Consider the following 24894-nt stretch of genomic DNA (forward strand, 5'->3'; position numbering starts at 1 on the left):
GTATCGGAGCCGAGCTATCAAAGGCAGAAGAAAAAAGGATAGACACAGTGGTGGAGGGAAATTATCTTCTGCAAGTTTGATGGAGACATGGCATGAATTAAACATGAAACCATCTCTCTTTTTTCTTCCTTTTGAAGGTACTGTCTCAATCATGACCACTTCCATCCCTCTGCCCCTCATTCCTCTGCCACTTAAATATTTGAGAAGAGCCAGGTGGGGGTGGGTAGAAGGTCTGGTGGATGGGACTGTGGATGGAAAAACGGAGTAAAGCTTTTAAGGCAAGAAATGTGTGTATTTGCGTGTGAGCAGGACAGTGTGTGTGCATGTGCATGGGACATTCAGTGTTCACCCTACATTTTTACTCAAGTGAAATGATTGGTCCAGATTTTATCCAATAAAATTTGAAAAAAAACTCAATCTTGTCTTACAATACTACATTGTTATCATTGCTCCGGTCCATTTTGGCCATCATGGCAACAGATATCTGAAGTCAAATTTCAGATATTAGATATTAGATGTCAAATTAAGTTTATGGTTTAAGGTTAAATTAAGCTTAAAGTAAAAAGGGATTATTTTTTATTTTTGTAAAACTAAACACTTTATTTAAGAAGTACAATCAAATGCTTTCTGTAATGTACTTTATTTTAAAATGTCATCTTTATTTGATATAAGAAAAGAACATTTATCAAAAATAATTGTACATTATTGCATCTAGTGTAAATGGAACTTAGCCACCAGTCAGCAGCTGTGGATTTACCACATGGAGACATCAAGAACTATGATTGGTCAGCTTGTTTTTGATGCTAGTGGAGATTGTCGATAGTGAAAACAACAGGAAGCCAGTTTAAGAAATACTAATGTGTTGCTTTTCAGTAACACATGTAACAAAAGCATCTCCACTACAAACCTTCTGTTCACCACAGCTCTCTATCACAGTAAATGAAAGAAGGTAAACATGTCGATCACAAACAAATAGTTTTTTTTTTTTTTTAGAAATGAGAACTCATCACTGCTCTATATCATAAAATAAGTGAAAGCATGTGAACGCAGTAGGGTGTAATCTGTTTGTTACTGCTGTGGCTCAGCAGGTAGAGACAGTAGTTTATTAGCTGCAGAACTGGAGGTTTAGTTCAATGATGTGGGTCAATTCTTCCTGTGCAGTGTGTCTCTGCATCCTGACAGTCATGAGTCAGGATGAAGAAACCCACTACAATGTTCTGACTGAGACTGTTTAAGCTTCATGTTACCTTCAGCTGAACTTTAGAATGTATTTAACCCTCCTGTTGTCCTCGAGTCAAGGAAGGAAGGAAGAAAGGGAGGGAGGAAGGAAGGGAGGAAGAGAGGAAAGGAAGGGAGGAAGGAAAGGAAAGGAAGGAAGGAAGGAGGAAAGAAGGAAGGAAGGAAAGTAGGAGGGAGGGAGGGAGGAAAGAAGGAAGGAGGGAGGGAGGGAGAAAGGAAAAAAGGAAGGAAGGAAGGAAAGAAAGACAGAGAAAAGAAGGAAGGGAGGAAGGTAGGGGGAAGGAAAGAAATAGAAGGAGAAAGGGAGAAAAGAAGGAAGGGAGGGGGGAAGGAAGGATGGAAGGGAGGAAGAAGGAAAGGAGGAAGAAGGAATGAAGGGAGGAAGGGAGGAAGGAAGGAAGGAAAGGAGGGAGGGAGGGAGGGAGGGAGGGAGGGAGGGAGGGAGGGAGGGAGGGAGGGAGGGAGGGAGGGAGGGAGGAAGGAAGGAAAGGAGGAAGGGAAGGAAAGAAGGGAGGGAGGAAGGAAGGGAGGAAAGGAAAAAAAGGAAGGGAGGAAGGAAGGAAAGGAAGGAAGGAAAGAAGGAAGGAGGGAGGGAGGGAAGGAGAAAGGAAAAGAGGAAGGAAGGAAGGAAAGAAGGACAGAGGAAAGAAGGAACAGTCAAAACAGACGCTGGTCAATTTGACCCGGGAACAAAGGTTAATCACACATTCTAAGAAACGTCCATAGAATTAACACCAATAGCTATGCTGTTAAATCATGACATCACAAAACTGTAAATGGAAATACAATGGAGCATTATTTACTTTACAATAATATTTTGTAAAATACTAAACCAAACATAACATTTTAAAGAAAAAAACCCTCAAAAAACTAAAAGATATTCCTTTGTAGAAATGACCTATTAGTGTAGTTTAAACACAGAACAACTGTAATACTAAAAGCTATACAATGTAGTTTAAATGCCATTATTAACATTATCATATTATATATTATAACATTATTTGTCAGCTAGATTTTGAGGGGAATGTATAGAAAAAAATTAGTTTGATTTTAGTAGCTTTTAGCATAGCTACCTCTATCTTTGTCAACAGCTCTTCAGCTGATTCAATTGTACTACTATTTACAGAATTGACCAACTAAACAGGTATAGAAAGAAGGTATAGTATAGAGCTATAGAGATAAGGAAGGATAGAAAATACATTGTGGTTTCAGAAGCAGTAATTATGTCCTAAGTCTTATACTCTGACAGTAACAACACTGTTAGAGCCATAACATATGTCCCATCAAAACGTTGCATGGCAGTCATTGCAGTATTAAGGTTCACAATAGGCAAAGACAGATCCATTGATTACATACAGTGTAAGGTTATATCTCTGATCTCATTATTCCTCTGGAATCATCTTTAATCTATCAGGTTTGGTGAATCTCTGGACTCAGATCTCCATCCCTGTGCTTTGTTTTAGTTTGTTTTTCATTAGGTAGAGGCTCGCAGTGACCAGTCATTTTATATTGTCATTTATTTTCCTTTGTTTATCCATTCATATTTTTCATGTGTGTGTGTGAATCACTTTGTGTTAACACTGTGTTTAAAAAGTGCTATATGAATAAAGTTGTACTTTCTAACCAGGACAGCAGTAGATGATTACATCCTATTTTTAATAAAACAGTGTGAACCTTGCTCTGTCATCACTCTCCTGGCTGGAGTGGCTGCCTGGGTTTTCATTGGAAACAGGACAAACGGTGCTGACGGGTTTCTGTCTGGAAGATTGTATCTGCTGAATGTGTGTAATTATATCTGAACCGGCCCAGCTGAGATTTTATGAAGGATCATGTCGGCTTAAAAGCACATTTCTTTTGGTTAAGCCTTCAACAAGAACCTTGTGTTCTGGCCTTGTGTTTTTGTAGAGGTGTGAGGTATAAAAGGGATTATAAGGAAATGCACTGCAGTGACAATAACAATGATTAAACAGTGTTTTGCTCTTTGATTGTAGTCTAATTGTGAGCAGCAGCATGTACTTATATTGCTCTGATATTGCTGACATCAGCTTTAGTCCTGCAAAATACAGATTAAATGAGTTCAGGAAGAACAATAGATAGAAAATTATCAAATGTAACAAAAAACAGGAAGACAATTTGAAAGTCTTTATCTCTGGAGGCTGTAATGTTAACAATACTCCACAACATGAAAGGTCACATTGTTCATGTTATTCTTTAATTCATTAGGTTATGATATTGAGCTTAGGTAAGGTAAGAACAGTCAGAGGATCTCCTTAGGATTTGTCCTCTGGAATAAATGAATACAGAACATTTACGGACAATTCAGCCTTCAATTTTCAAAATATAGGACCAACATGTTGGCAATAGGAGAACAGGGACACGTTAGAGAGGCACCAAAATCACAAGGAATCATCCTCTGATGAACTACCATGAATATTTATTACTACCTTCCTGACAACTGTAAGACTGACCCACATCCTTTAACCAGCAATCTTTAATTCCTGTATTTTTAAATCTTCCTCTTTTCTCATGATTGGCCATAAAGTTGGCCTTATGCTAACTTTGCTGATTCATTTCTCAGTTAGCTACTTTGATTGGCAGGTCCAAATTCATTATGACTCACAGTCAGAATGGCCACAGTTTTGAGAATAAGACCCAGGTTGAAAACGACTAGAGGTTTCATTTAATGCACTTCCAAAAGCAGGGCAACATCTCTGTAAGTTGACAGATACTTACTGGACACAACATTTTATTGATGTTATAAACAATTTGTGCATTAACCACTAAATGTGGAGGCTTATTTTGATGATCCCATAAAGTTATCATTTTATAAACTATTGCTGCCTAAATTATAAAATCAAAGCAATTTGTAATATTCTGATATTAATGTTAACCATATCACCCAGCCCATCATAGTATCCCTTATATAACACACATTAACATATAGTAAGATTTAAAAAATAAATTAAAAAATTAAACTCTGATGATCAGAGAACAATTGAAACAATACACTGCTGGACAATCCTGTATTGTACATTTCCTTTTAGTACAACATCCAAAATTGACATTGTAGTTGCTCTTGAAAGTGAGTGGTAGAAATTGTTTTGTTCACAGCATCTTCCACCAATGCCAGTGGTATTTTGATGAATGTATCAAACATACATAAACGTATACCTAAGATAAGTAAGCAATACCAAAAAATACTAGATTAGGAGGTCAGGGAGGTGGAAGGACCCAGCCAGTATGTCCATGTGGGCCCCACATGGGTAAAATGCGATTTACGTGGGTACTGAGTGGGCATGGGCTTGAACTGGGCAAATTTTGCGGGTCCGACATGGTTTCAGTAACATGGGCCACACATGTGACACATGGGCCCCACATTGTCACAGTCTGTTCTGTTCTTCTCCTGCTGCTTGTAAAATTCCATTCACCACACCCCTGCTCTACTCCTGCTAATCAGCCACACCCACCTCATCAGTTAACTCTGTTCACCTGGGTTTCATCAGTAATCACCTGGACTCTCAGCTGCACCCCATCTGTAATCAAGCCTGTATATATACTCCTGTTGTCAACTCACTCTTTGCCAGATCGTCATTTGCAATTGCTTCATGCCAGACCTTCCAACACTCATTCACAGACTGATTCCCTGCTTGCCTTGGACCTCCTCTCCTCGTGTCTACCCCGGTGAACGCACCAGCCTTCTGTCTCTGACCTCGAATAGTGGCTGTGTGGCGTCCTCCGGCTTCGATCCTGTCAGGAGAGCCCAGAAACTCCAGCTTGGTCAACCTCATGTCCGTGAGTGCTGCTGGCATTGTCTTACCTGCTGCCAACTCTGTCTTCAGTGACTCTGAGCCCAGCCTTCCCACCTACACATCCTGCTTGATACCTGTTCTGTTACCTTGTGGACTATAAAATAAAGATCATTTTAAACTGCTACTGGGTTCTACCACCTCCACCCATTACACACATGGGCTGATTGCATGAGCCCCGTAACCCACTTGAAGCTCATATGGGCAAACACAGGTGGGACCCACATTGCAGCCCAAATTCAACCCTTATGGGACCCACATGGACATGTGGCTGGGGAGCAACGCTAAGTATATCAGCAGATTCAGTCTTAGTGTCTTGTTATAATGTCCATGCTGTACACAAACATGAATATAGTTATGTTTTTCTGACCACGCAGCAGAAAATGAGGCAATGATGGTGAAGGATGAATTGAACAGCTTCAGTGCTTTCCCTGAACTAATGCTGTGCTCTATTAGTCTATAAACATATTTCATGAGATAATCATGTTCTATTGGTGTTACTGAGTTGAGTCTCTAAACATATTTTTCACACCATTCCTATTCATGGCAGTGCAAAATATATTTAAACAATAACTTTATACTATTTTTTTTTAATGTCAATATCACTGATCCACTCTTTCTATAAAGATTTAAATTGAAGTAAGAGAGAAAAGAAAGTGCCAGAGAAATAGAGATGCAATTTAATAATGCAGTAACTGAAATAATGAATAAAACAGCACACAATTTATCTGCTAAAGTGCAGGTTACTCATGACTTGCTCCTGACATGCTTTCAGTGGACACAGTGTTAACATGATCCATAGTAGATCCTCTCACAGCATTACCTCCAAATGCTGAATATATTTCCCCACAGTCCAGATTTATATATTTAATGATATATTGTCCATGTGGGGCCCCTGACTAGGATTTGGAATGGCTGTCACTCCAGACAATACAGTCTATAGAGAGGCTCTTCAGCATTGGTGGTCTAATATTCAGGTAGGGATGAACTGTGATTATATTCCATAATTACTATACTTTGGTAATAAGTACAGTAAATACCCAGCCTCAATCATAGTTCTGTCTTGGTGATATTATTCTTGTTGGCGCAGCCATCTGGTGTGGAATAAATAACTTAACTTCACATTTTAACGGAGGAAAATCACATCAGTCACCAGGTAACCAGGAAGAGTTCCGGGTTTATTGACACATGCACATTAAATAAATAAAAACACTGCTTACGTATGACGTATCAGATCACATGCCAACACCCCCACCTGATCTTATGCTATACAGATCATACAACTTATCCCATAAACAACAACTTGAGACACTTACGTCTGTGGAGTTTACATACCAAACATGTAACTTACAAATTTCTCCATTTTGAACCTTGTCATTGGTTTGGTCATGACATCTGCAACCATATCCTCTGTGGGACAATGTTCTATTGTTATTTTTCCATCATTGAGAGCTGAGCGAATAAAATGATAACATATGTCAATATGTTTGCTCCTTTGTCGGCTCACCGGGTCTTTGGAAAGAGCAACTGCCCTTTGGTTATCCTCAAAAACCTTCACTGGTGCGGACTGACACTCATTTTCCATCCCACCAATTAACCGTATGAGATACAGACTCTCTTGCGTGGTAGCAGCCAACGCCATGTATTCAGCCTCGCATGTAGATAAGGCAACAGTGGTCTGTTTCTTTGATTTCCATGAAATAGGCGGACCACTTTCAGTTAAGCTGAAACAGTATCCTGTGGTACTTCGTCTGTCACTCAAATCAGCTGCCCAATCAGAATCGCTGTATGCTACAAGTTTTAAGTTTGTGTCACATTTCCTGTAACATAGTTTGTGATCAATTGTGCCTTTCAGATACCTTATCACATGCTTAGCTGCCAACCAGTGTTTCTCATTTGGCTCGGACAAATGCTGTGATAACTTGCTCACAACCCATCTTAGGTCAGGCCTTGTACATGTCATTATGTAAATAAAGCTCCCCACCACTTCACGGTACATTTTTGGATCAACAGGGTCGGCATCACCGTGGTGATCTAGCTTCTGTTCACATGGGGTAGACCTTGGTTTACATTCCGGTAAACTGGTTTACTCCTGTATTCAGTTGCCCCCTCTGCTGATTTATCTCTTAAAAACCTACAGTATGATTTTCATATTATAGAACAAGCTATGACTGACCTTAAATTATGACTTAATCCCAAAAAGACAAAATACATGTTATTCACAAGATTGTCACCTTCCTTGCTTATAGACAGTAGTATATCTACATTGACTCAGAGTCCTATTGAAAGAGTTTCCAATTACAAATATCTGGGCATCTGGATAGAATTGTAGAAAACAACTTGTTCAGGCCATTTTTTTTACCTGCTCTAGATTATGGGGATGTGATCTACATGCATGCTGCTCTCTCAACATTGATGCAGTATATCATTCTATACTCTGTTTTATTACAGGTGATAGGTTTAGAATTCATCACTGTGTGCTTTATGACAAAGTTGGATGTCCATCTTTATCTGTAAGGACGGAACAGCACTGCATGATTTTTATCTACAAGGCCTTGCTGCATGTTTTACCTGTCTATTTTACCAGTTTAATCTCATTTAGAACTTGTAACTTGCACACTCGTTCACAAGAGATCTTGATTTTAAACATTCCCGATGTAAGGACCGAATTGGGGAAGACTGCTTTTCAGGTCTATGCCCCTCAGAAGTGGAATGACTTACAGCGTGTTCTTCAACTAGATCGTCTTATTTCTTTAGATAGTTTCAAATGCTTATTGTTCAACGTTCTGCAGTCTGAATGTAATTATGAATTATGATCATATCGTGTATGTTTATTCATGTGTTTTGTAATCAGGGTGTCATTGGAAAAGAGAGCTCGCTCACAATTGACCTTCCCTGAATAAATAAAGGATTTTTTCTTCAAACGTTCACATTTCTTTTTATGGATTGATTGTCTTTACAAATAAACTCAATCTTCCTGATATATTAACTGTCTCAGAGACATTTGGAAATATTTTATCCATGAGTGCCTCAGAGCCTCCGACATATTACATCTTGTCACCATGTCTAAGTTCTTTGTTTACACCTGAAGCAAAAATCTGACAAGTCTTTTCAAAACCATGTGATACAGTTTGGGTTTTGAAACTACACGTGTATTTAGACTGCTGAAGTGAGCAGTTAAGGCAGTTGAAGGATTTGAAGACCTTTCACACTGTGTGCTGTCTGGGTTGCTGAGAAGATGATGCACTATGAAGTGAGCTGTAAGACTTACCATGTCTGTGTCAGACACTGGACCGAAACTGGTCACATAGATGTCAGTCTTGACTTCCGTCACTCTGTCTGTAGAGACACATAATGAAATTATTATTATTATATATATATATATAAACCTTTTGTCATAGAGGAGACAAATGAACAGTGAAAGCTGACTGAGCAAGAAGGAGTTTGCTGTAATGACAATACAGAGGCAAAGATGCCTAATGTGAGTAAAGCAAAAAAAACACTGGATCCTACAATTCCCAATATGTAACTCAATAGCATCTTTCATTAGACGTTCTAAAACTGGTTAAAAAAAACCCAAAACAACTGACTGAGCAGCACTAATCATAACTAACACAGTGTATTGTGATGTGTCCCATTGGTGGTGTGCCCCTTTCAAATGACATATAAACTCTAGGGAAAGCAAATTGAGGCTAATTGTGTCCACGTGAGTTAGACAACAAAATCTAGTGAGGAGTTCAAAAGTAAATCCACAGAAAGGGTTTAAGGTTTGTTTTTAGCAATATATTTGATTTTTTTTTTTTACAGCAAGTAAAAGACAGACTCTATGAAGTCCACAGGGAAAAAAACACACACACACACACAAACCCCAAAAAACAAAACATCAGCTCAGTTTCATGTACATCATAAGTTACAGTGATAATGTGCAATAAGGGCGGTCCAGTAAAGCCCTGCAGCATGATGGCAGACACACCAGGCTCTATAAAGTTCAGATAGGGTTTCTAAATGTTATAGACTATATAAGGTTCTCTAATGGCACTAAATCAAACAGCACTCTTTGCCTGCCTTTTACAGTTTGTACATTCTTATTAACCTGATGCAATAAGATGTTTTTCCTGGCAGCGTAAGAATAGTCTCTTATTGTTTTTTGATGTTCTCTATATCCAGGGGAGACCACACAGGGTTCATCTCCATTTCCAATTCTAATATTTTTCTATTTCAGATAACACATTACAGTCTTGCAGGTTACAGCATGATCAAAAACAGTGAGTTAGACCACCAATTTCTGTCACATAGTGGGAGAACAGGGTTCAAATGTCTACAATTGGATGATACATTCTGTGTATAATCCTAAACTGTATGGCTTTGACATGATTGCAACCTGAAATTGTTTTTGCATGTCTCCTGATATCTACCCACTCTTTATAATCATTTGTGACGGATAGCTCTTTCTCCCATGTGCCCTTAAAGTCTGTGTAAAGTAAAAATAAATATGTTTTCTGAGTTTGACATACCACAGAAAAGTGTGTTGTTAACCACCCTGCCAAATTGGAATGATTAAAAAAAATCGCCAAATATATGAAATTAGGCTTCAAAGTTGTGTAAAAGTCAGCCTCTTTCTCTTCTCCCAAACGCTGTGGGAGTGCCCGCTGAGTCCGCTGAAGCCCCGCCCCCTACCAAGTGTCACCTGTCAATCAAAGTCACCACCTCTACCAGAAACATGGACGCTAGGTCTGAGAGCATCTCTGCTGCTAACTCAGCTGCTAGCTCGGCGGCTACCTCGACGGGTAGCTCGGCGGCTAACTGCTAAATTCCACCGGATCCGCTCCGGAACGGTGTTCCGGCTTCATCCGGCGGCTAACTGCTAAATTCCACCGGATCCGCTCCGGAACGGTGTTCCGGCTTCATCCAAAAAAGATCATTCAAGCAGCAAGTTTTTCCTCATGTTTTTGAGAATTTACTATAGGGGTGAAAGCTGCAGCTGGCTTCTAGTGTGGACTGAATGGGCCGGAACAAATCGTTAAAGCAACAATCGGGAAATGCCAGTATTCTGAGGACTGACAGGAGGCCTCCGGACTGCCGGAGCCGTTCCGCAGCCGTTCCGCAGCCATGCCAAAGCCGTTCCGCAGCTGATGGAAGTACACACATTGACTATGACCGGATCCGGACCCGGTGGAATTTAGCAGTTACTCAGCTAACTGGCTACCTGTAGACTGTAGTACAGGGGTCAGGAACCTGGGGCTAGCGAGCCACCACTGGCTCTTTTGCTGCACTGCCGGGGCTCTCAGACGAAATGGGTTCGCGAAAAAAACAACAACTTGCAAATAAAGGGATAAGCTTAGGCCTAGAGGAAGGCTAAAACAACAGTCAATACTACTTATATTAAAATGACAAGGCTTCGTGGCAAATACGTAGGTCTATCTGAGAAATGTAATTTCACTCTCCACCTCATTTGACTCCGTAAACATAGCCTGCACAATATTGTTACATTTGCGGCTCGTTGCCATGACACCATCAAACAAAATCACAGATTTCCCAAATCTGGCGACTTTCCAAATCCTCTTAGCTACTTTTTTCTCAAAAGCAACTAGCGACAAATCTAGCAACTTTTTGTGGTGTTATTGGAGACTTTTCTGGTGTTCCAGACACAGAAATCTTGAAACACAGTTTGTGAAGCCTAGCTCCACAATTCAAATCTAAATGGTTGAAATGCCTTTTACACCTTTTTTAGAAATACATGTATGACCTATTTAATGTGTTTAGAAGAAAATGTCTGAATTCACTTTACACTGTCTTTAAGCTCCTCTAGAGAGACAGGAGGTATAAAATGTATAGCTGTATAAAACTAAGTAACAGACATTTTTTCAGTTGTTAAAAATAAATGTCAATTAATGTTGTGCTGTACAATGCCTTATCTGCAGGTAACAAAAGATGTATAACCTGGGGATACCATATTTCTCAGTCATTTATTCCAGTCTCACTCCTGTATTACTGGAAAATCAATCCTTCAGCTTACTTATGCATCTATTACCCTACTGTCTAATCCCAGGCTGGAAATCAGGTTTGTTCACAATGGAGGTGAACAGAATCATCAGCATACAAAAACTGCTAGACCCTTGCAGCATGTCATATCCTGAGGTTGATCCTTTATGATCAGACGGGTTACTGTATGTCTGAGGTCTAAGACAATGGGGTACATTGCTCCTGGTTCAAGTTCCTCTGCCAATCGCAGTCTGCCTCCTACTCTGATAAGGTTTAGCTTGTGCTGAAATTGTGGAGCAAGGGAAGAATTTAGTGGGAAGTTCTTTACTTGATTTGACGGCATGGAAATCCTCTGGGAAGCGTTCTGATTGGGCTTTTGAGAGAAGGAGCGTTTCGAACTCTGCTTGGGTGAAAGATGGAGTTCCAGTTGGGGTGTGGTTGGCCGTGTCCTGAAGGTGTTGATGGGTTGCCCCAACAAGGTCTTGCCAGGTACTGAACTGACTGGGGTCTGGTAGATCTGAGTGCCTTTGGATCTGTGTAAGGCCACAAAACAAGGACTTCCTTAGGTCTGGAATTGGGCCCTGAGTTTGTGGTGGAATATTCCTTGCCATGGTCACATACCCATCATCTCCTTTTTTGACAGGATTGGTCTGGGGAGACTTTAGATCTTCCTTTTTATCTTGTTGACATATGCAACACTTGGTCCAGTCGGTGGTCCTTGATTTACTAGTAGAGCTAACATCCATGGCTGGTCTGACATTTAGTTTCAAAGGTTGATCCTGTTACGACCCTGGAACTGAGAAAATATAGCCTATAAAAATATAGCCTGATCAATTTTTGTGGCCAATGCTGATAAGAATGTTAGAAAGACAAGAACTTGTTTTCTTACATCAATATATCTGCCAATATTCTTTATATAAGCTACTGTTGCTAACATGGCAAACAGATGGGGTAAGCATTAATGATATGAGGATTGTCAGGGACAAAGTTATATTAGAGTTAAGGGAAAAGTATGGGGTCATCGTTTATTAACTTACCAGCAATTTATTACTACTAGTTAGAGCTGCAACGGTGTTGCACGCACGTGATCCGCAGATTGGTTGATGGGGAATTTTTTGTGTGCTAATTCTCGGTAAAAACAGTCCGTCCTCTCAGTTGGATAACTCAGGATCTATTCACCCCAGCAACATGTGGAGACCACTAAATGAAAGTGCACAATTCAGGCTTTCCAGAGCTGTTGTCTCTGGCTTTAAAATGATGCCTTCTCTGCTGACTGTCATGGGATCAGGCTGCTGCACTGAGGCCTTTATGATAGCCCTGAAAGGCCAACATTAGTCTAGAAATATATCAAGAATTACTTCATGAAATGCTTCAAAAAAATAACAAATTTGAATAATTGTTAGCTAAATTTGTTTCTTTATACCCTTATTCAAGATTGTATTTATACATTAGCTGGACATCTTGAGTTGAATGTATTTATTTATTGGGCAAAAAATGCATACATGTTTTACAAAATTAATTTGTTGGGCTCTAGCCTATATAAAATCACAAAATCCAACTCAACAGACTTGAAAACATATGAATGGACACCAAGATTAATCAAATCAAAGAACTACACACATTAATATAAAAAAGGCGATTTTGGAGGCTAATTTGCCAGACATATTGAAAAATGGCCGCCATCTTGGATTTTCAAATGTCCAATAGGACAGATTTGATCAGAAGCCTCTGGAGAACAAATATACCAAATTTCATGCTTGTATCATAATTTGCACAATTCCACTAAAATGTTGCTTTTATCCGCTCCACTATGCCCACAGGAAGTGGAAGAAACCATCAGGTTAGATGGACAAAGGGGGAACTTGAATTTAGTATTCAAAAAGATCTCCTTTGTTTGAATTTGTTATCATTTGCAGGGAAGCTGATTCTTTCTTTGTAAAATAATGTCATCTATGTATATCCCAATAACTATGTAGTATAATGTCTTTTGATAGGTTATGTTTGAAAATAGTTAAGTGTGTTGGATATTTAATGTTGTTGTTTTTGGTGAAGTTTCCTCTTGTGTCTGTGTGGGACTTTCTCAGATGTATACAATCTTTGTGTGTCATTTGAAAGATTAGGTCTGTTAGGTTATACTGTGTTAAGTTGAAACCTTAGTTTATTTATTGCTTAGGTGAGCTCCTTTGATTTGGGGCCATAATATAGTGGAACTATTAGTTATCCATAGTTAGTTGGTTAATCAGTGGAACAAACCCTGCTGATGGAACTGTATGAAGAATATAAAGGACACATCGACAAAAAGGGCAATTATCAAGATGGGGAAGATGGTTTGAGAAAAATATTGCTGACAGATTAAGTGCATACGTTATATATTTCTAGTTATGTTGACAGTGGTGGCCTAAAGGTTAGAAAAACCAGATCGTGACTGGAAGGTCGGAGGGTCAATCCCTCGACCACCAGGATACATCTGGTTGGTTGAACTGGAAAGTTGTGCTTTCTCCTACTCATTGTTTCATCTTTATTTGTTAAAAAGGTGAAGCTTAATGAAATAAACTAGCTTAATGGAATACCCCTCAGTTTTCTTTAAACCAGTATGGTGTTTGAATGTGCAACACATCACTGGGATATTCCAAAAACATACGATCATAACCAGGATATCTCTGTGCATTTAAACACACTTATTGTTGGCAGAAGGGGAAAAAGAACACATAACTTTAAAGACTCATTCACACACACAAAAAATGCTCTTCTATTTATTTGTTTTTTCATCCATGACTCAAACAACATTGGTGGTGTCAGAACCTGGCAGGTGGAAGAGGTTAACCGTGTGATCTCTCCACTCGATCATTTCTATGACTTTCTACTTACTGTCACTGAGGTATAAATGCAGAGCAACGTGCCACATTTCATCTTGTGTGGAGAGATTGTCAACACACCAAAAATAAATGAAGCTTTATAGTGATTCCATGTACCCCTTCAATGATGCAGTCATTTGTCAGTCTTGCACTGCCGGGGGAGCTGAAAGGTAGCACTGACATTATTTACCCTCCCACTAAATAAATGAACTTCACAAGGCTGAAGCTGTTTTTTTTTCAGTAGAAATGTCATCGGAGCTGTAGATTGCAACCTATGATGCAACCATGTGAAGATCACCACATTTATCAAACTATGAAACACAGCAAAACTTTTACACTTTATCTAGTTATCTAGTCTAAAAACTTTTAGACTAGATAACTCACCTATGACTTTACAATAAACAGATTGTTCTATTCTTGAAAATCATAAATGAGTTCACATTATACTGTGATTTATTGATTTGAATGTTTCTTATACACAACAGAACATTGGGGTGTGAGACATGAAACACAAATTGAAGTAACTTAACTACGTACATACATACGCACACACACACACTCACTCACATTGGACTGTTCCATGGACTGTACATGTTTATAAACTACTGCTTCAATATATTTTATATACATATATATTTATTGTAATTCCCTGTTTTATTATTTTAAATATACAGCACAGCATCTATCTATCTATCCATCTATCCATCTATCTATCTATCTATCTATCTATCTATCTATCTATCTATCTATCTATCTATCTATCTATCTATCTATCTATCTATCTATCTATCCATCCATCCATCCATCCATCCATCCATCCATCCATCCATCCATCCATCCATCCATCCATCCATCCATCCATCCATCCATCTATCTATCTATCTATCTTTCTATATGCATCCAAACATTAGAGTATCAGCAGTTGTTACTGAGTCACAAAGCCCAAGAAAAAAAAAAGAAGACAAAAAATATAACCACTTGCAAATAGAAACAAAAAAGAAGTAGTTCTGTTTGTGGATTGATTAATAACTAGGCGCGAGACGAAACGCGACAATATTTCTCGTCAACGTGAATTCTGTCTCGCGAAGCTATAATTAAGGGGCGCACCAAAAAAAAGAAAAAGTAAAATGAGTCACACTACCAAATTATAACACAATTTATATGTTGTTCTACTTGTGTGTTTATGTGATACAGGATTTGTGCAATTTACTTTTATTTCTGTGTTTTTTTATTAGCAATATGTTATAGTTTGTGATAATTAGATTCTTTATTTAATTTATATGTATATATTTATATATTTGGTATTTGTGATTGTATCTAACTTTTGTATTTATGGTTGTTATTTCCATAAATACCAAAATGATCCATCTATAAAATATCTATATAGGGAAACCTTTCACAGTGCTGCATACTGCATATGATAATTATATATTTAGAAAGTAGAAAAAAGTGATTCATTACAAGATGATTAGTTCAAACAATTCAATTCAATTTTCATTTTGTGAATTTTAAATAAAAGAACAGTCATGTATTTCCTCATTGAAGTTTTCTTAAAAATATAGTTAAAATCACGTCTCGTCTCGTCTCGTGAGCTGAGTGTATCGTCACACCTCTATTAATAACTAGTGCAGTGCCCGTGCAAAATCTGTTTTTGCGTGTGTGTTTACTATATTGTTGGTTTGATGTGTTTGAATGCTCATTGTTACAATTACACAACAAAAGTTCACGTTCTGTCTGCCACTTGTTGTGTGTAGCTGGTTGTGCTTTGCATGTGTGGGATTCTGAAACGTCCTTAAATTCGGGACCATTAGGCCGATCGCTCGTTTCAATTTGAGACCTTGCAGTCGGAATTGTTGTTTGTTTATTCAAAGTCTAAAGACAGTCCAAAGTAGCCTGGGCTATTCCAAGTGTTTTCAGTTTCATCCATTTTTTTGAGGGTCTGAAGTGTATTTCACATTGTAGCTGCCAAAGCTCTGCTGCCTTATATCCTCTCTAACTCTGGTCCTGTGCTGTGCTCAGTGTGTGAGAGGGGGCGTGGCCAGCGGCTAGAGCGCTAACAGCTAATGTGTGCTTCTTTTACCCATATATTTATTTATATCTTTTACATTTCTTATCCAAACAACGTCAAACTGGGCACTGCACTTACTCGTGCCCGTAGCAAGACACCTGTCACGTTTGAAATCAATAGGATGAACGGTTCGAGAGATATGCTAATAACAGACAAACAGACAGACATTCCTGTCATTTATAGATACATAATAAATATATGGATATATGGATAGATAATAATCCTGGTCACACCAGTCTAGGTTGAGCAGGGAGACGTGAGGGTAGAGGCTGAAAATGTTCAATATCTATGGAAGGGCTGCCAAACCTGTTCATATTTAGGGGTGGCGCCACGTAGTATGTGTCAAACTTTCTCTAGCTTTTTCGATTCAAGATCAAGATAAAAAAAAATGTTTTCCCACCAGGCGGGAAATTTGTCTTGGGCTAACCACCCATACTGCAGCCATTACAAATGAATAAATAAAAATAACCATAAAAGCCATAAAACAACAATATACACATGGAGCAATACAAAAGATAATAAATGCATAATAAATACTCAGTGCCAGATAACAGCTCTAATAGATGAATAAAAAAAGGGAAACACACACACACACACACACAAACACACCTACAGTCACACTAAAAAGATGCAAATTGTCATCAGTACCAGCTTTATCTGGCTTTTATCTGCTCCGGTTTAAAAACCTGACAGAAGAAGGGATGAAAGAATATTTTAATCTGTTTAATCTACAACGTGGACGATTTCGAATAGGCCAACAATAGGAGGGCTCAGGTCAAGGTCTAGAAATGGGTCAACAGGTGAAGAGGAAAGAATAGAGGGGAAAACACAAAGTCCCTGACATGAAATGCCAGCTGAAGGGGGGGGGGGGGGGGGAATCTTCTTAGAAACGTTGATATTCTTAGATCATTGTAACATATCCAAAATGTGATGACATTTACATCAGATACATTAAACATACTCTGCAATATTCTGTCTTATCTAGTTTATATAGCCACCAGAACAGCTACACTTGGTTTGTTCAAGTCCTCTCTGATGGATGGGCTGAAGTCTTGTTCCAACAGATAATATACTGCTGCTCTCCTGCTCTCTGCTGTAAGCACACATAGCTGTTGGCGAGCAGCTGCTCTCATCTCTCTCCAGGTCTCTGTGCTTGTTTACAGCAGAACTACTCTCTCTCTCTCACCCTCTGCCTGCTCAGCCTGATCTCAGTGTGTCTATTCAGATGGCAGGCGGGATGTTCCAGTTCTGCTTCTAAGCGCTGGTTGTCCTCTGGCTGGTCCCCGTGTCTAATATCATGCTCTCTGCTCCGGTCCCCGCAGCCTCATCATCACATAAGCGCTCACTTATTCTCTTTTGACCACACACGCTACGCACTGTTTTCCAAATCGGAACGCCCACTCAAAAGCAAAAAGCAGTGACATGAGTGAGAACACTGATGCCCCCACACCATGCACACACAGTTCACAGACAGTGTCTTCCTAATTTACTTGCTTGCTGTATATTACAGCACCTTCTATGGAGCCCCTCTGGGGTCACATGGTAGAAAGAAAGAATTGATTTGAAGCCCATCCAAGAAAACTTATGATTTTTAGACTTTTTAGGAACACACACACAAAAAAACAACACCAACAACTACTTGATTAATTCTAAATAAAAATTAAGTTAAAATATAAAAAAGTATAAAATATATGCACTATGTAGCTACACAGAAGACAATAAAACAATTAATATAACATAGAGTGCAATATAAACTGAGCTTTATAGTGAAAAAGCAGCTTTAGTCATGGTTGAAGGCTCTATTTTGCAGGAAATGGCACCATTTTTAACTATTACTAGGCACCACGCCCGCCGGTAAGGGGGGGGGCAAACGGGTCTGTTGTCCCGGGCCCAGGGTAGGGGGGGCCCAGAACTGGCCCCACATTAAATTATGGAATAATCTTTTCAAAATAGGCCTATTTTGTGGGAAAAAATGTAATATTTGAGTTACATAAAAGCTTTTAATTGTTTTCTTCTTAATTGCTCTTGAAATAGTGGTCAAGAACCCCCCCACCCCCAACACAAAAATGGTTTGGCCACTGATCAAAATGTGATGTTGTCATTTGAAGTTCAGTACGCTAAAAATGTCCGGTCAGCACAAGTCCGGTGCTCAGAAAAGGAAAGAAAAGAGAAGAAGAGAAGAAAAAGAAAAATAGAGGCCTTAGAGATTTTCTAAACAAATATTTTAAAAAAGGTGGTGACAGTGAAGCTGGAACTAGTAAAGTCAACGTAGAGCAAGGTAAGAAACAGCGCAGCCAACGTTTACCGGCAGCCTTGTAACGTAACCTAACAGGTCAGCTCTGATGTTAACGTCCATTAGCTTGTATAAAAGCCTGACACAACACGTTATCTTTGACAGAAACAGTTGAGTTTGGTAGCTCCGTCAGAGAGGAGAGAGATCCAGCTGCAGTCAGGTGACCGAGAGAGTGATGCGGGAGAGCTGCCCCGCAATGGAGGGACAGAGTCAGGCTACCAGTGAGAGAGAAGAGAGTCACAGTGGAGCGGGAGGGGCTCGCTGCCCCCCGCAGAGAGTCAGAGCAGGATGGATCAGAGACTGATCAGATATTTAATATCAGCGATCCTGCATCATGGCCCAATAAAATGACCGAGTCTGATAGAGTAGGAAGAGCAGAGGAGAGGCAGTGTTGGGGAGACTTAAACTACATGTAGTTGAACTACATAGCTTAACTACAATTAGCTGTAACTTGCTGGTAGTTAAACTACATTCATATTTTGTGCTGCGTCAAGTATTTCAACTACTTTTTGGGTCATTTTTTGTAGTTTAACTCAATTTACAAACTACAATTTTGGCCAATAACATGAAATATTATTATTTTATTTTTTTAAGATTTTGTTGGCATGGACGCCTTTATTTAGCAGCGTATATGGCATGTGCTCTAACCACTCGACCAACTGCACATGAAATATTTTTTATTTAAAAAAGACCTATATAATATAAATGTTAATTAAACATTTTTTTTGAAAAAAAAGAAAATCATGTCATGACAAGCCAACATTGTTGTTGAAGACACCGATCTAGAATATGTCTGCCTCTTTGGGTTTTTTATTACATTTTTTGTAGACTGATTTACATTTCTGATTTACATGTGGATATTGGGGGTAGGATTTTCATTTTCTCTTATATTACCCAACATGTCTATAGATTACCCAACATATCTATAGATTACCCAACATGTCTATAGATTACCCAACATGTCTATAGATTACCCAACATGTCTATAGATTACCCAACATGTCTATAGATTACCCATCATGTCTATAGATTACCCAACATATCTATAGATTACCCAACATATCTATAGATTACCTAACATGTCTATAGATTACCCAACATATCTATAGATTACCTAACATGTCTATAGACTACCCAACATGTCTATAGATTACCCAACATGTCTATAGATTACCTAACATGTCTATAGACTACCCAACATGTCTATAGATTACCCAACATGTCTATAGATTACCTAACATGTCTATAGATTACCCAACATATCTATAGATTACCCAACATGTCTATAGATTACCCAACATATCTATAGATTACCCAACATGTCTATAGACTACCCAACATGTCTATAGATTACCCAACATGTCTATAGATTACCCAACATATCTATAGATTACCCAACATGTCTATAGACTACCCAACATGTCTATAGATTACCTAACATGTCTATAGATTACATGTCTATGGTGAACCTTCAGTATGTTGACCAGCTTTTTTTCTTTAAAAAAATTAAACTGAGTTGAGAGGCATATTTCTGCTGGAATGTGAATTTTTTGTAGGCTATTATATTTAGTTTCATATACACCACATGTTGATTTACACGCTGAGTTAAATGAGTATAATGAGTATAAGTAGTTGCTAAAGCTCCTTTTTTTAGCTGTAGTTTTACAAACTACATTTCTCCAGGGGTAGAAATGTAGTTTGTTCAAAGCCTACTGCCAGGCTGAACTACATGTAGTTTTACAAGCTATGCTTGCAAAGTAGCTTCCCCAACACTGACGAGAGGAGAGGAAGAGCAGAGGAGAGAAGAGGAGAGGAGAGGAAGAGCAAGGGAAAAGGAGAGATCCGGGTGCGTGGGGGCCCATCTAAGATTATCTCATCCCGGGCCCAGGCAAGACTGTCAGCTGGCCTGCTAGGCACCCATACAGTCTTATATGAACATATAAACACTGTGTAGTGTTTATATCAAAAGTCAATATCAGCTTTAATTTAGCATCAGATGGGTATCGAATCCCAATCTTCCAAACAAAAACCCTTTGTAATAACCATTCAACCATCATAACTTCCTCTAGTTTGATGCATGGACCCTTAGAAATCCAGATGGCATGGATTACTAAAAGCACAGCCCCCCTATTATCTCTACCAGTCCCCTTAAGTATATCAAGCATAAAACCAAGCCTGGCAGGAGGAGAGCTCTGAGTTTACTTTTTAAAATGTGAACATCAGCAACAATGAACGCTCTGTCTTTTAGAGTGCTCCAGCTGTGTGTCTGTTAGCACATTTAGCATGGCAACCGTGACTATTTTTTGCCCAGTCCATTTTTGTGGCTACTGGCTCAAGGATTTATATTGGTTTATATGTAACAACGTAATGAAATAGAAACCTGCATTAGGTCATGTGGGAAAAGGTTTTTAGAAAGACTTTGGAAAATGGCATTTTTGTTTAGTTTAGAAAACATCTCAAAATACATCTCATTCCCTGGGGGTTAACTCAGGCTTGCAATACATTGGCAGAAACATGCATGCATAGCACAACTTTGATTTTGACATCCTTGAACGGGAAGTCTTAAAGAAGCTCAGTCAATCATTATGAAGAATTGTAGAAGAACACTTAGCTGCACTAATTCATCACATCATTAGCTAAAATACACTGAAGAGATTTCCAGATAAATGCAATAGTAAGATCTGCTGTCAGACACTGGGAATAATAAAGCTGCTACTGTCTCTCATGCACCATGCATACAATGACCTGTATTGTGCAGCCAGCAGCTTCCCTTCATCCTTTTTTATTCCTTTTTGCCAACCACCAAGCTTTGATGTCATGTCCAACTAAAGGAGTCTAGCCAAGCCCAACCAGCTACACCAAAGCAGCATCCCCATCACCATTATCTACTAATCATAATAAACATGTCAATTATAATGTCTAACAATACCTCACCATACAGACGGTGTATAAAATCCCCATATTTGTACTAAAATGATTTAAGGCACACTCAATGAAATGCATATCAGCATTGGTTTGAAAAAAATGTTTCAATCAAGATATGTGCTCTAGCTTTTTCCTGCATTTTCACACATGTTCATGTGAAGGCTGATAGGAGCATAAAGACCACAGTGCACAGGACAGTTTTAGAGCTATCTACACATAGTACAACATCTTATCGGTGAGGTGGAAGATAGACACATTAAGGAGCAGTACAAGGATGATGAACCCGACCAGGACCATTATATATTTCGAGAAAAAAAGTTGGATATTCTCTGTCATCATAAATTAACAAATATGCGAGAGAGAGAGAGAGAGAGAGAGAGAGAGAGAGAGAGAGAAAACGTGGATGTTCTCTGACATTATAAAGTCGAAAATTTGTGAGTAAGAAAATTCACAGATTTATGAGAAATACAATGTATTTTGGATATACAATGTATGTCTGGATGCTTAGGATGATATGGCGATTCTGGGATAAGATAACAAGTATCTCCTTATTGCTAAACCCAACTGAAAAGTACAAATTGATCAGTTCTTCCACAGTCGGTAGAGAGCAACGTCTCTCCATGTGATTGTTTGGCAGAATAAGACACCTTTTTAAAGTTTTTTTTCTCATAAATGTATGAGGTTTTTTTCTCGCAAATGTGTGACTTCATAATGTCAGAGAATATCTGAGGGGTTTTTTTCTCTTTAATTTACTACTTTAATCTCAGAAAGTCTGAGAAAAAGTTTTTTCTCGAAATATTACCCCCTCTCCTCCAGGTCAGTTTTTTTCTTCTTTTTTTTTTTTACAAATATGGCCCTTATACACCATAGTAGTGTTGTAGTTTTTACAGGAGAAGCTTTGTAGAAATGCTGTCATCGCTGACAAAACAGATGGTGGCCGTATTGCTGCATTTTAGAGAAGAAAACACAACAATAACAACAATGACGGACAGCTTCATGTGAGTGTTGAGTAAAAAAAAGTGCTTTCAGTGGTTGGAAGACTGAAGAGTAGAGTACCAACACTGATTAGCATTAACTTTTCATATATCAAATACAATACAAACAATATGAATCAAAGGCCTCCCATCGAATCTCAAACCATAGAGTGAGCTGAACCAAACTCTGCATCACACAGTATAAATCAGCTTTAATGTTGTAATGCACAGATGCCTGTTTTGAGGCCCCCTGGTGGCAGTCACTTAATTTGCTTATGCCTCTGGCTGACTGTGTGTGTCATCCCTGTTTATTATAATCAATGAGATTACACTGATGTTGTTTCCAGTAGCTTTGGCTTCATGAAGACATCAGAATAAGAACATATCACTGTTTTTTATTATGTTCATTCAAGATATACATTGACAATTAGACTGTGGCATACAAATTGAAATGGGGTTATACTGTCTAGCTGGTAAATGTGCCAGTAAAACTCAACAGTCTTCCTCCATAGTTATCTGTTATCTTGATAAATTCAGTATAATGTAGGTATAATGTAACATGATTAAATTCATCAGTACAACAACAAAGTCTGAATGCCTCTTTTCTAAGAGAAATACTGTTTTCATTCACATTTTTACCATTTTGGATTGCTGTTTAGTTACTGTTAATGAAAACCCATACTTCCTGCAAAAAACGTTTCACATTAAAGAAGTGGTTCAATGTTCAAAATCCCTCCTTCTGCTGCTAAGTTTTTAATCTGACAAACCTACAACAAGAGTTATGTTCATTGATAATTCAACAGTGATGCAAAAAAAAAAAAAAAAAACCCATAATGACTAATGAAACTAGTATTTGTTCTTACAAATAGAGCAGCCGAGTGGTGAATATGACATATAATGCTGATAGAAATACTGCTGTGGAAATGTAAATTATTCCGGATTTACCATATGAGCCATAAATACAGATAATGTCATGCCTCCACTATGCTAACTATTATTAGAATAACAGCAGGCTGTTTTGTTTTTTGTGTGTCCACTTTGCTGGCACTAGCCTTTTCATTATTTATTTGTCCGTACTTAACTCTTCAGCTTGGCATCTTTTTTTTAGACAGTGCCCAAAAAACACAGTTAAAAAATGGGTTACAAGCACAAGGAAAAAAGTGTGTTAGTAAGTTGCTGTTCTACAATGAGGGTACAGAACAGCTTGAGTTCTCCTTGTGTGAGGAGGAACAGAATTTTTCCAAAAGATATTTCCTCATTTAGTGTTTTGATGAAACACTACCGATGTGAACCAATAACATTGCTGACATGATGTTCTCTGAAGGGAAATAGGATGCCAAAGAGATGTCATTCCACACTAAACTTTATTTTTTTAGTGGAAAAAGGAATCTTATAAATAATCTAAATCCTTGATAAGAGATTATTCTTGCCACGGAGAGAGACATCACTGGTGTATTTGAGGATGAAAAGGCGCTGCTCTGCTAGTCTGTGGGTACATCACAGACCAGGAGTGATCATGATGTCATCTACATGCCCGACATAAACAGCCTATTTAATCACTTGTGTGTAAGTAGGTTTGAACTTGAAGCAGAAAAAATATCCAAACACTGACCAACATGAAGCTATAACATCTCAGTTCAAACTCAGCAGTCACACAAAGTGGACGCCGCAGGTTTACATAGAGATTGCATGAGAACTCACCACAAGCCGCTTTTCACCATTCTTCAGTGTGTTCGTGGTGTCAGACATCATACCATCTAACACAAATCATCCATACAGTAAGTGTTCTGTTTGGTTTATATCTGGTGACTATGAGGGCCATAGAGTTATGATTCTCAACATTTTCATCCTAATAAAAATATTCAATGTGCTCTGGTGATCCATATGGAAACATCTGGATTCATTTTATGTCTCCACTCATTTTTGACTGTTTTTTACACCAATACACACAAACCAATACTGCATAGATATTAACCTATAATTCAATGAACATTAAAGGATTCATTTGTACTTACTACTATCATTTCTGTAAATGTCTATCTTACCGACATAAAGAATGAGCTGATGTTGTGAGTTCATTCCTCTGTGTATCTTTACTGCTCAGTCATATAAACAACCACCACGACACTGAGTAACACTTCTGCACTCCCCATCTGTCTTAGACATGCACACCAATGTCAAGTTGATAAAGTAGCAAAACCTTTTGGGGAAAGAAATTTCCATTCATTCCATCTCTCCCTCTAGGACGATGTCTCAAAAGCTTCCCTGAACAGTAACTTTAATGCTACCTACATTTCTAGTATTTTCAAAAATAAAACAAATATTTTTCTATTACTGACTCTTTAACAGAAATAGCAGCTACAACAAAAAAAAAGTCTGTATAGTACTGTTCTCTGTCCTGACATGTGTAGGGTATAAGCATTCCAGCATGTCTGCTACATTCATCCAGTAGTGGCAAAATCAGTTTGATTGCGTCGTTTTTTATTGGAGCTGGCTGTGAGCGCAGCCTGATGCAGCATATTGTTTTGTGCTTAACCTTTGTCGGACACCCTGTTTCTATTAAGTTAAAATGAGGAGTTATCTCTATGATACCTGTATAGAGGCTAGAGAGAGATCACAATGGAGTTGGAAGTTTCTGGTTAAGTCATTATTGCCTATATTGTCATTTCCAGTAAATAAACTAAAGTAAGAAATCTAAATATCACCACATAAATGTGTTTTCTGTTTAAATAGTACAAAAAAGTGAGAAGTA

General features: G+C 38.5%; 1 protein-coding gene across 1 annotated transcript in view; it reads right to left on the reverse strand.

Annotated features, from left to right (window-relative positions):
* Positions 1–24894, reverse strand: part of gabra2a (gamma-aminobutyric acid type A receptor subunit alpha2a) — a 62876-nt gene that overhangs the window by 32008 nt on the left and 5974 nt on the right. The window contains 1 exon segment of the mRNA XM_062439852.1: positions 8317–8384. Coding sequence (XP_062295836.1) covers positions 8317–8384 — 68 coding nt within the window.

This window comes from Scomber scombrus, chromosome 19 (assembly GCF_963691925.1).
Source record: "Scomber scombrus chromosome 19, fScoSco1.1, whole genome shotgun sequence".
NCBI lineage: Eukaryota > Metazoa > Chordata > Actinopteri > Scombriformes > Scombridae > Scomber > Scomber scombrus.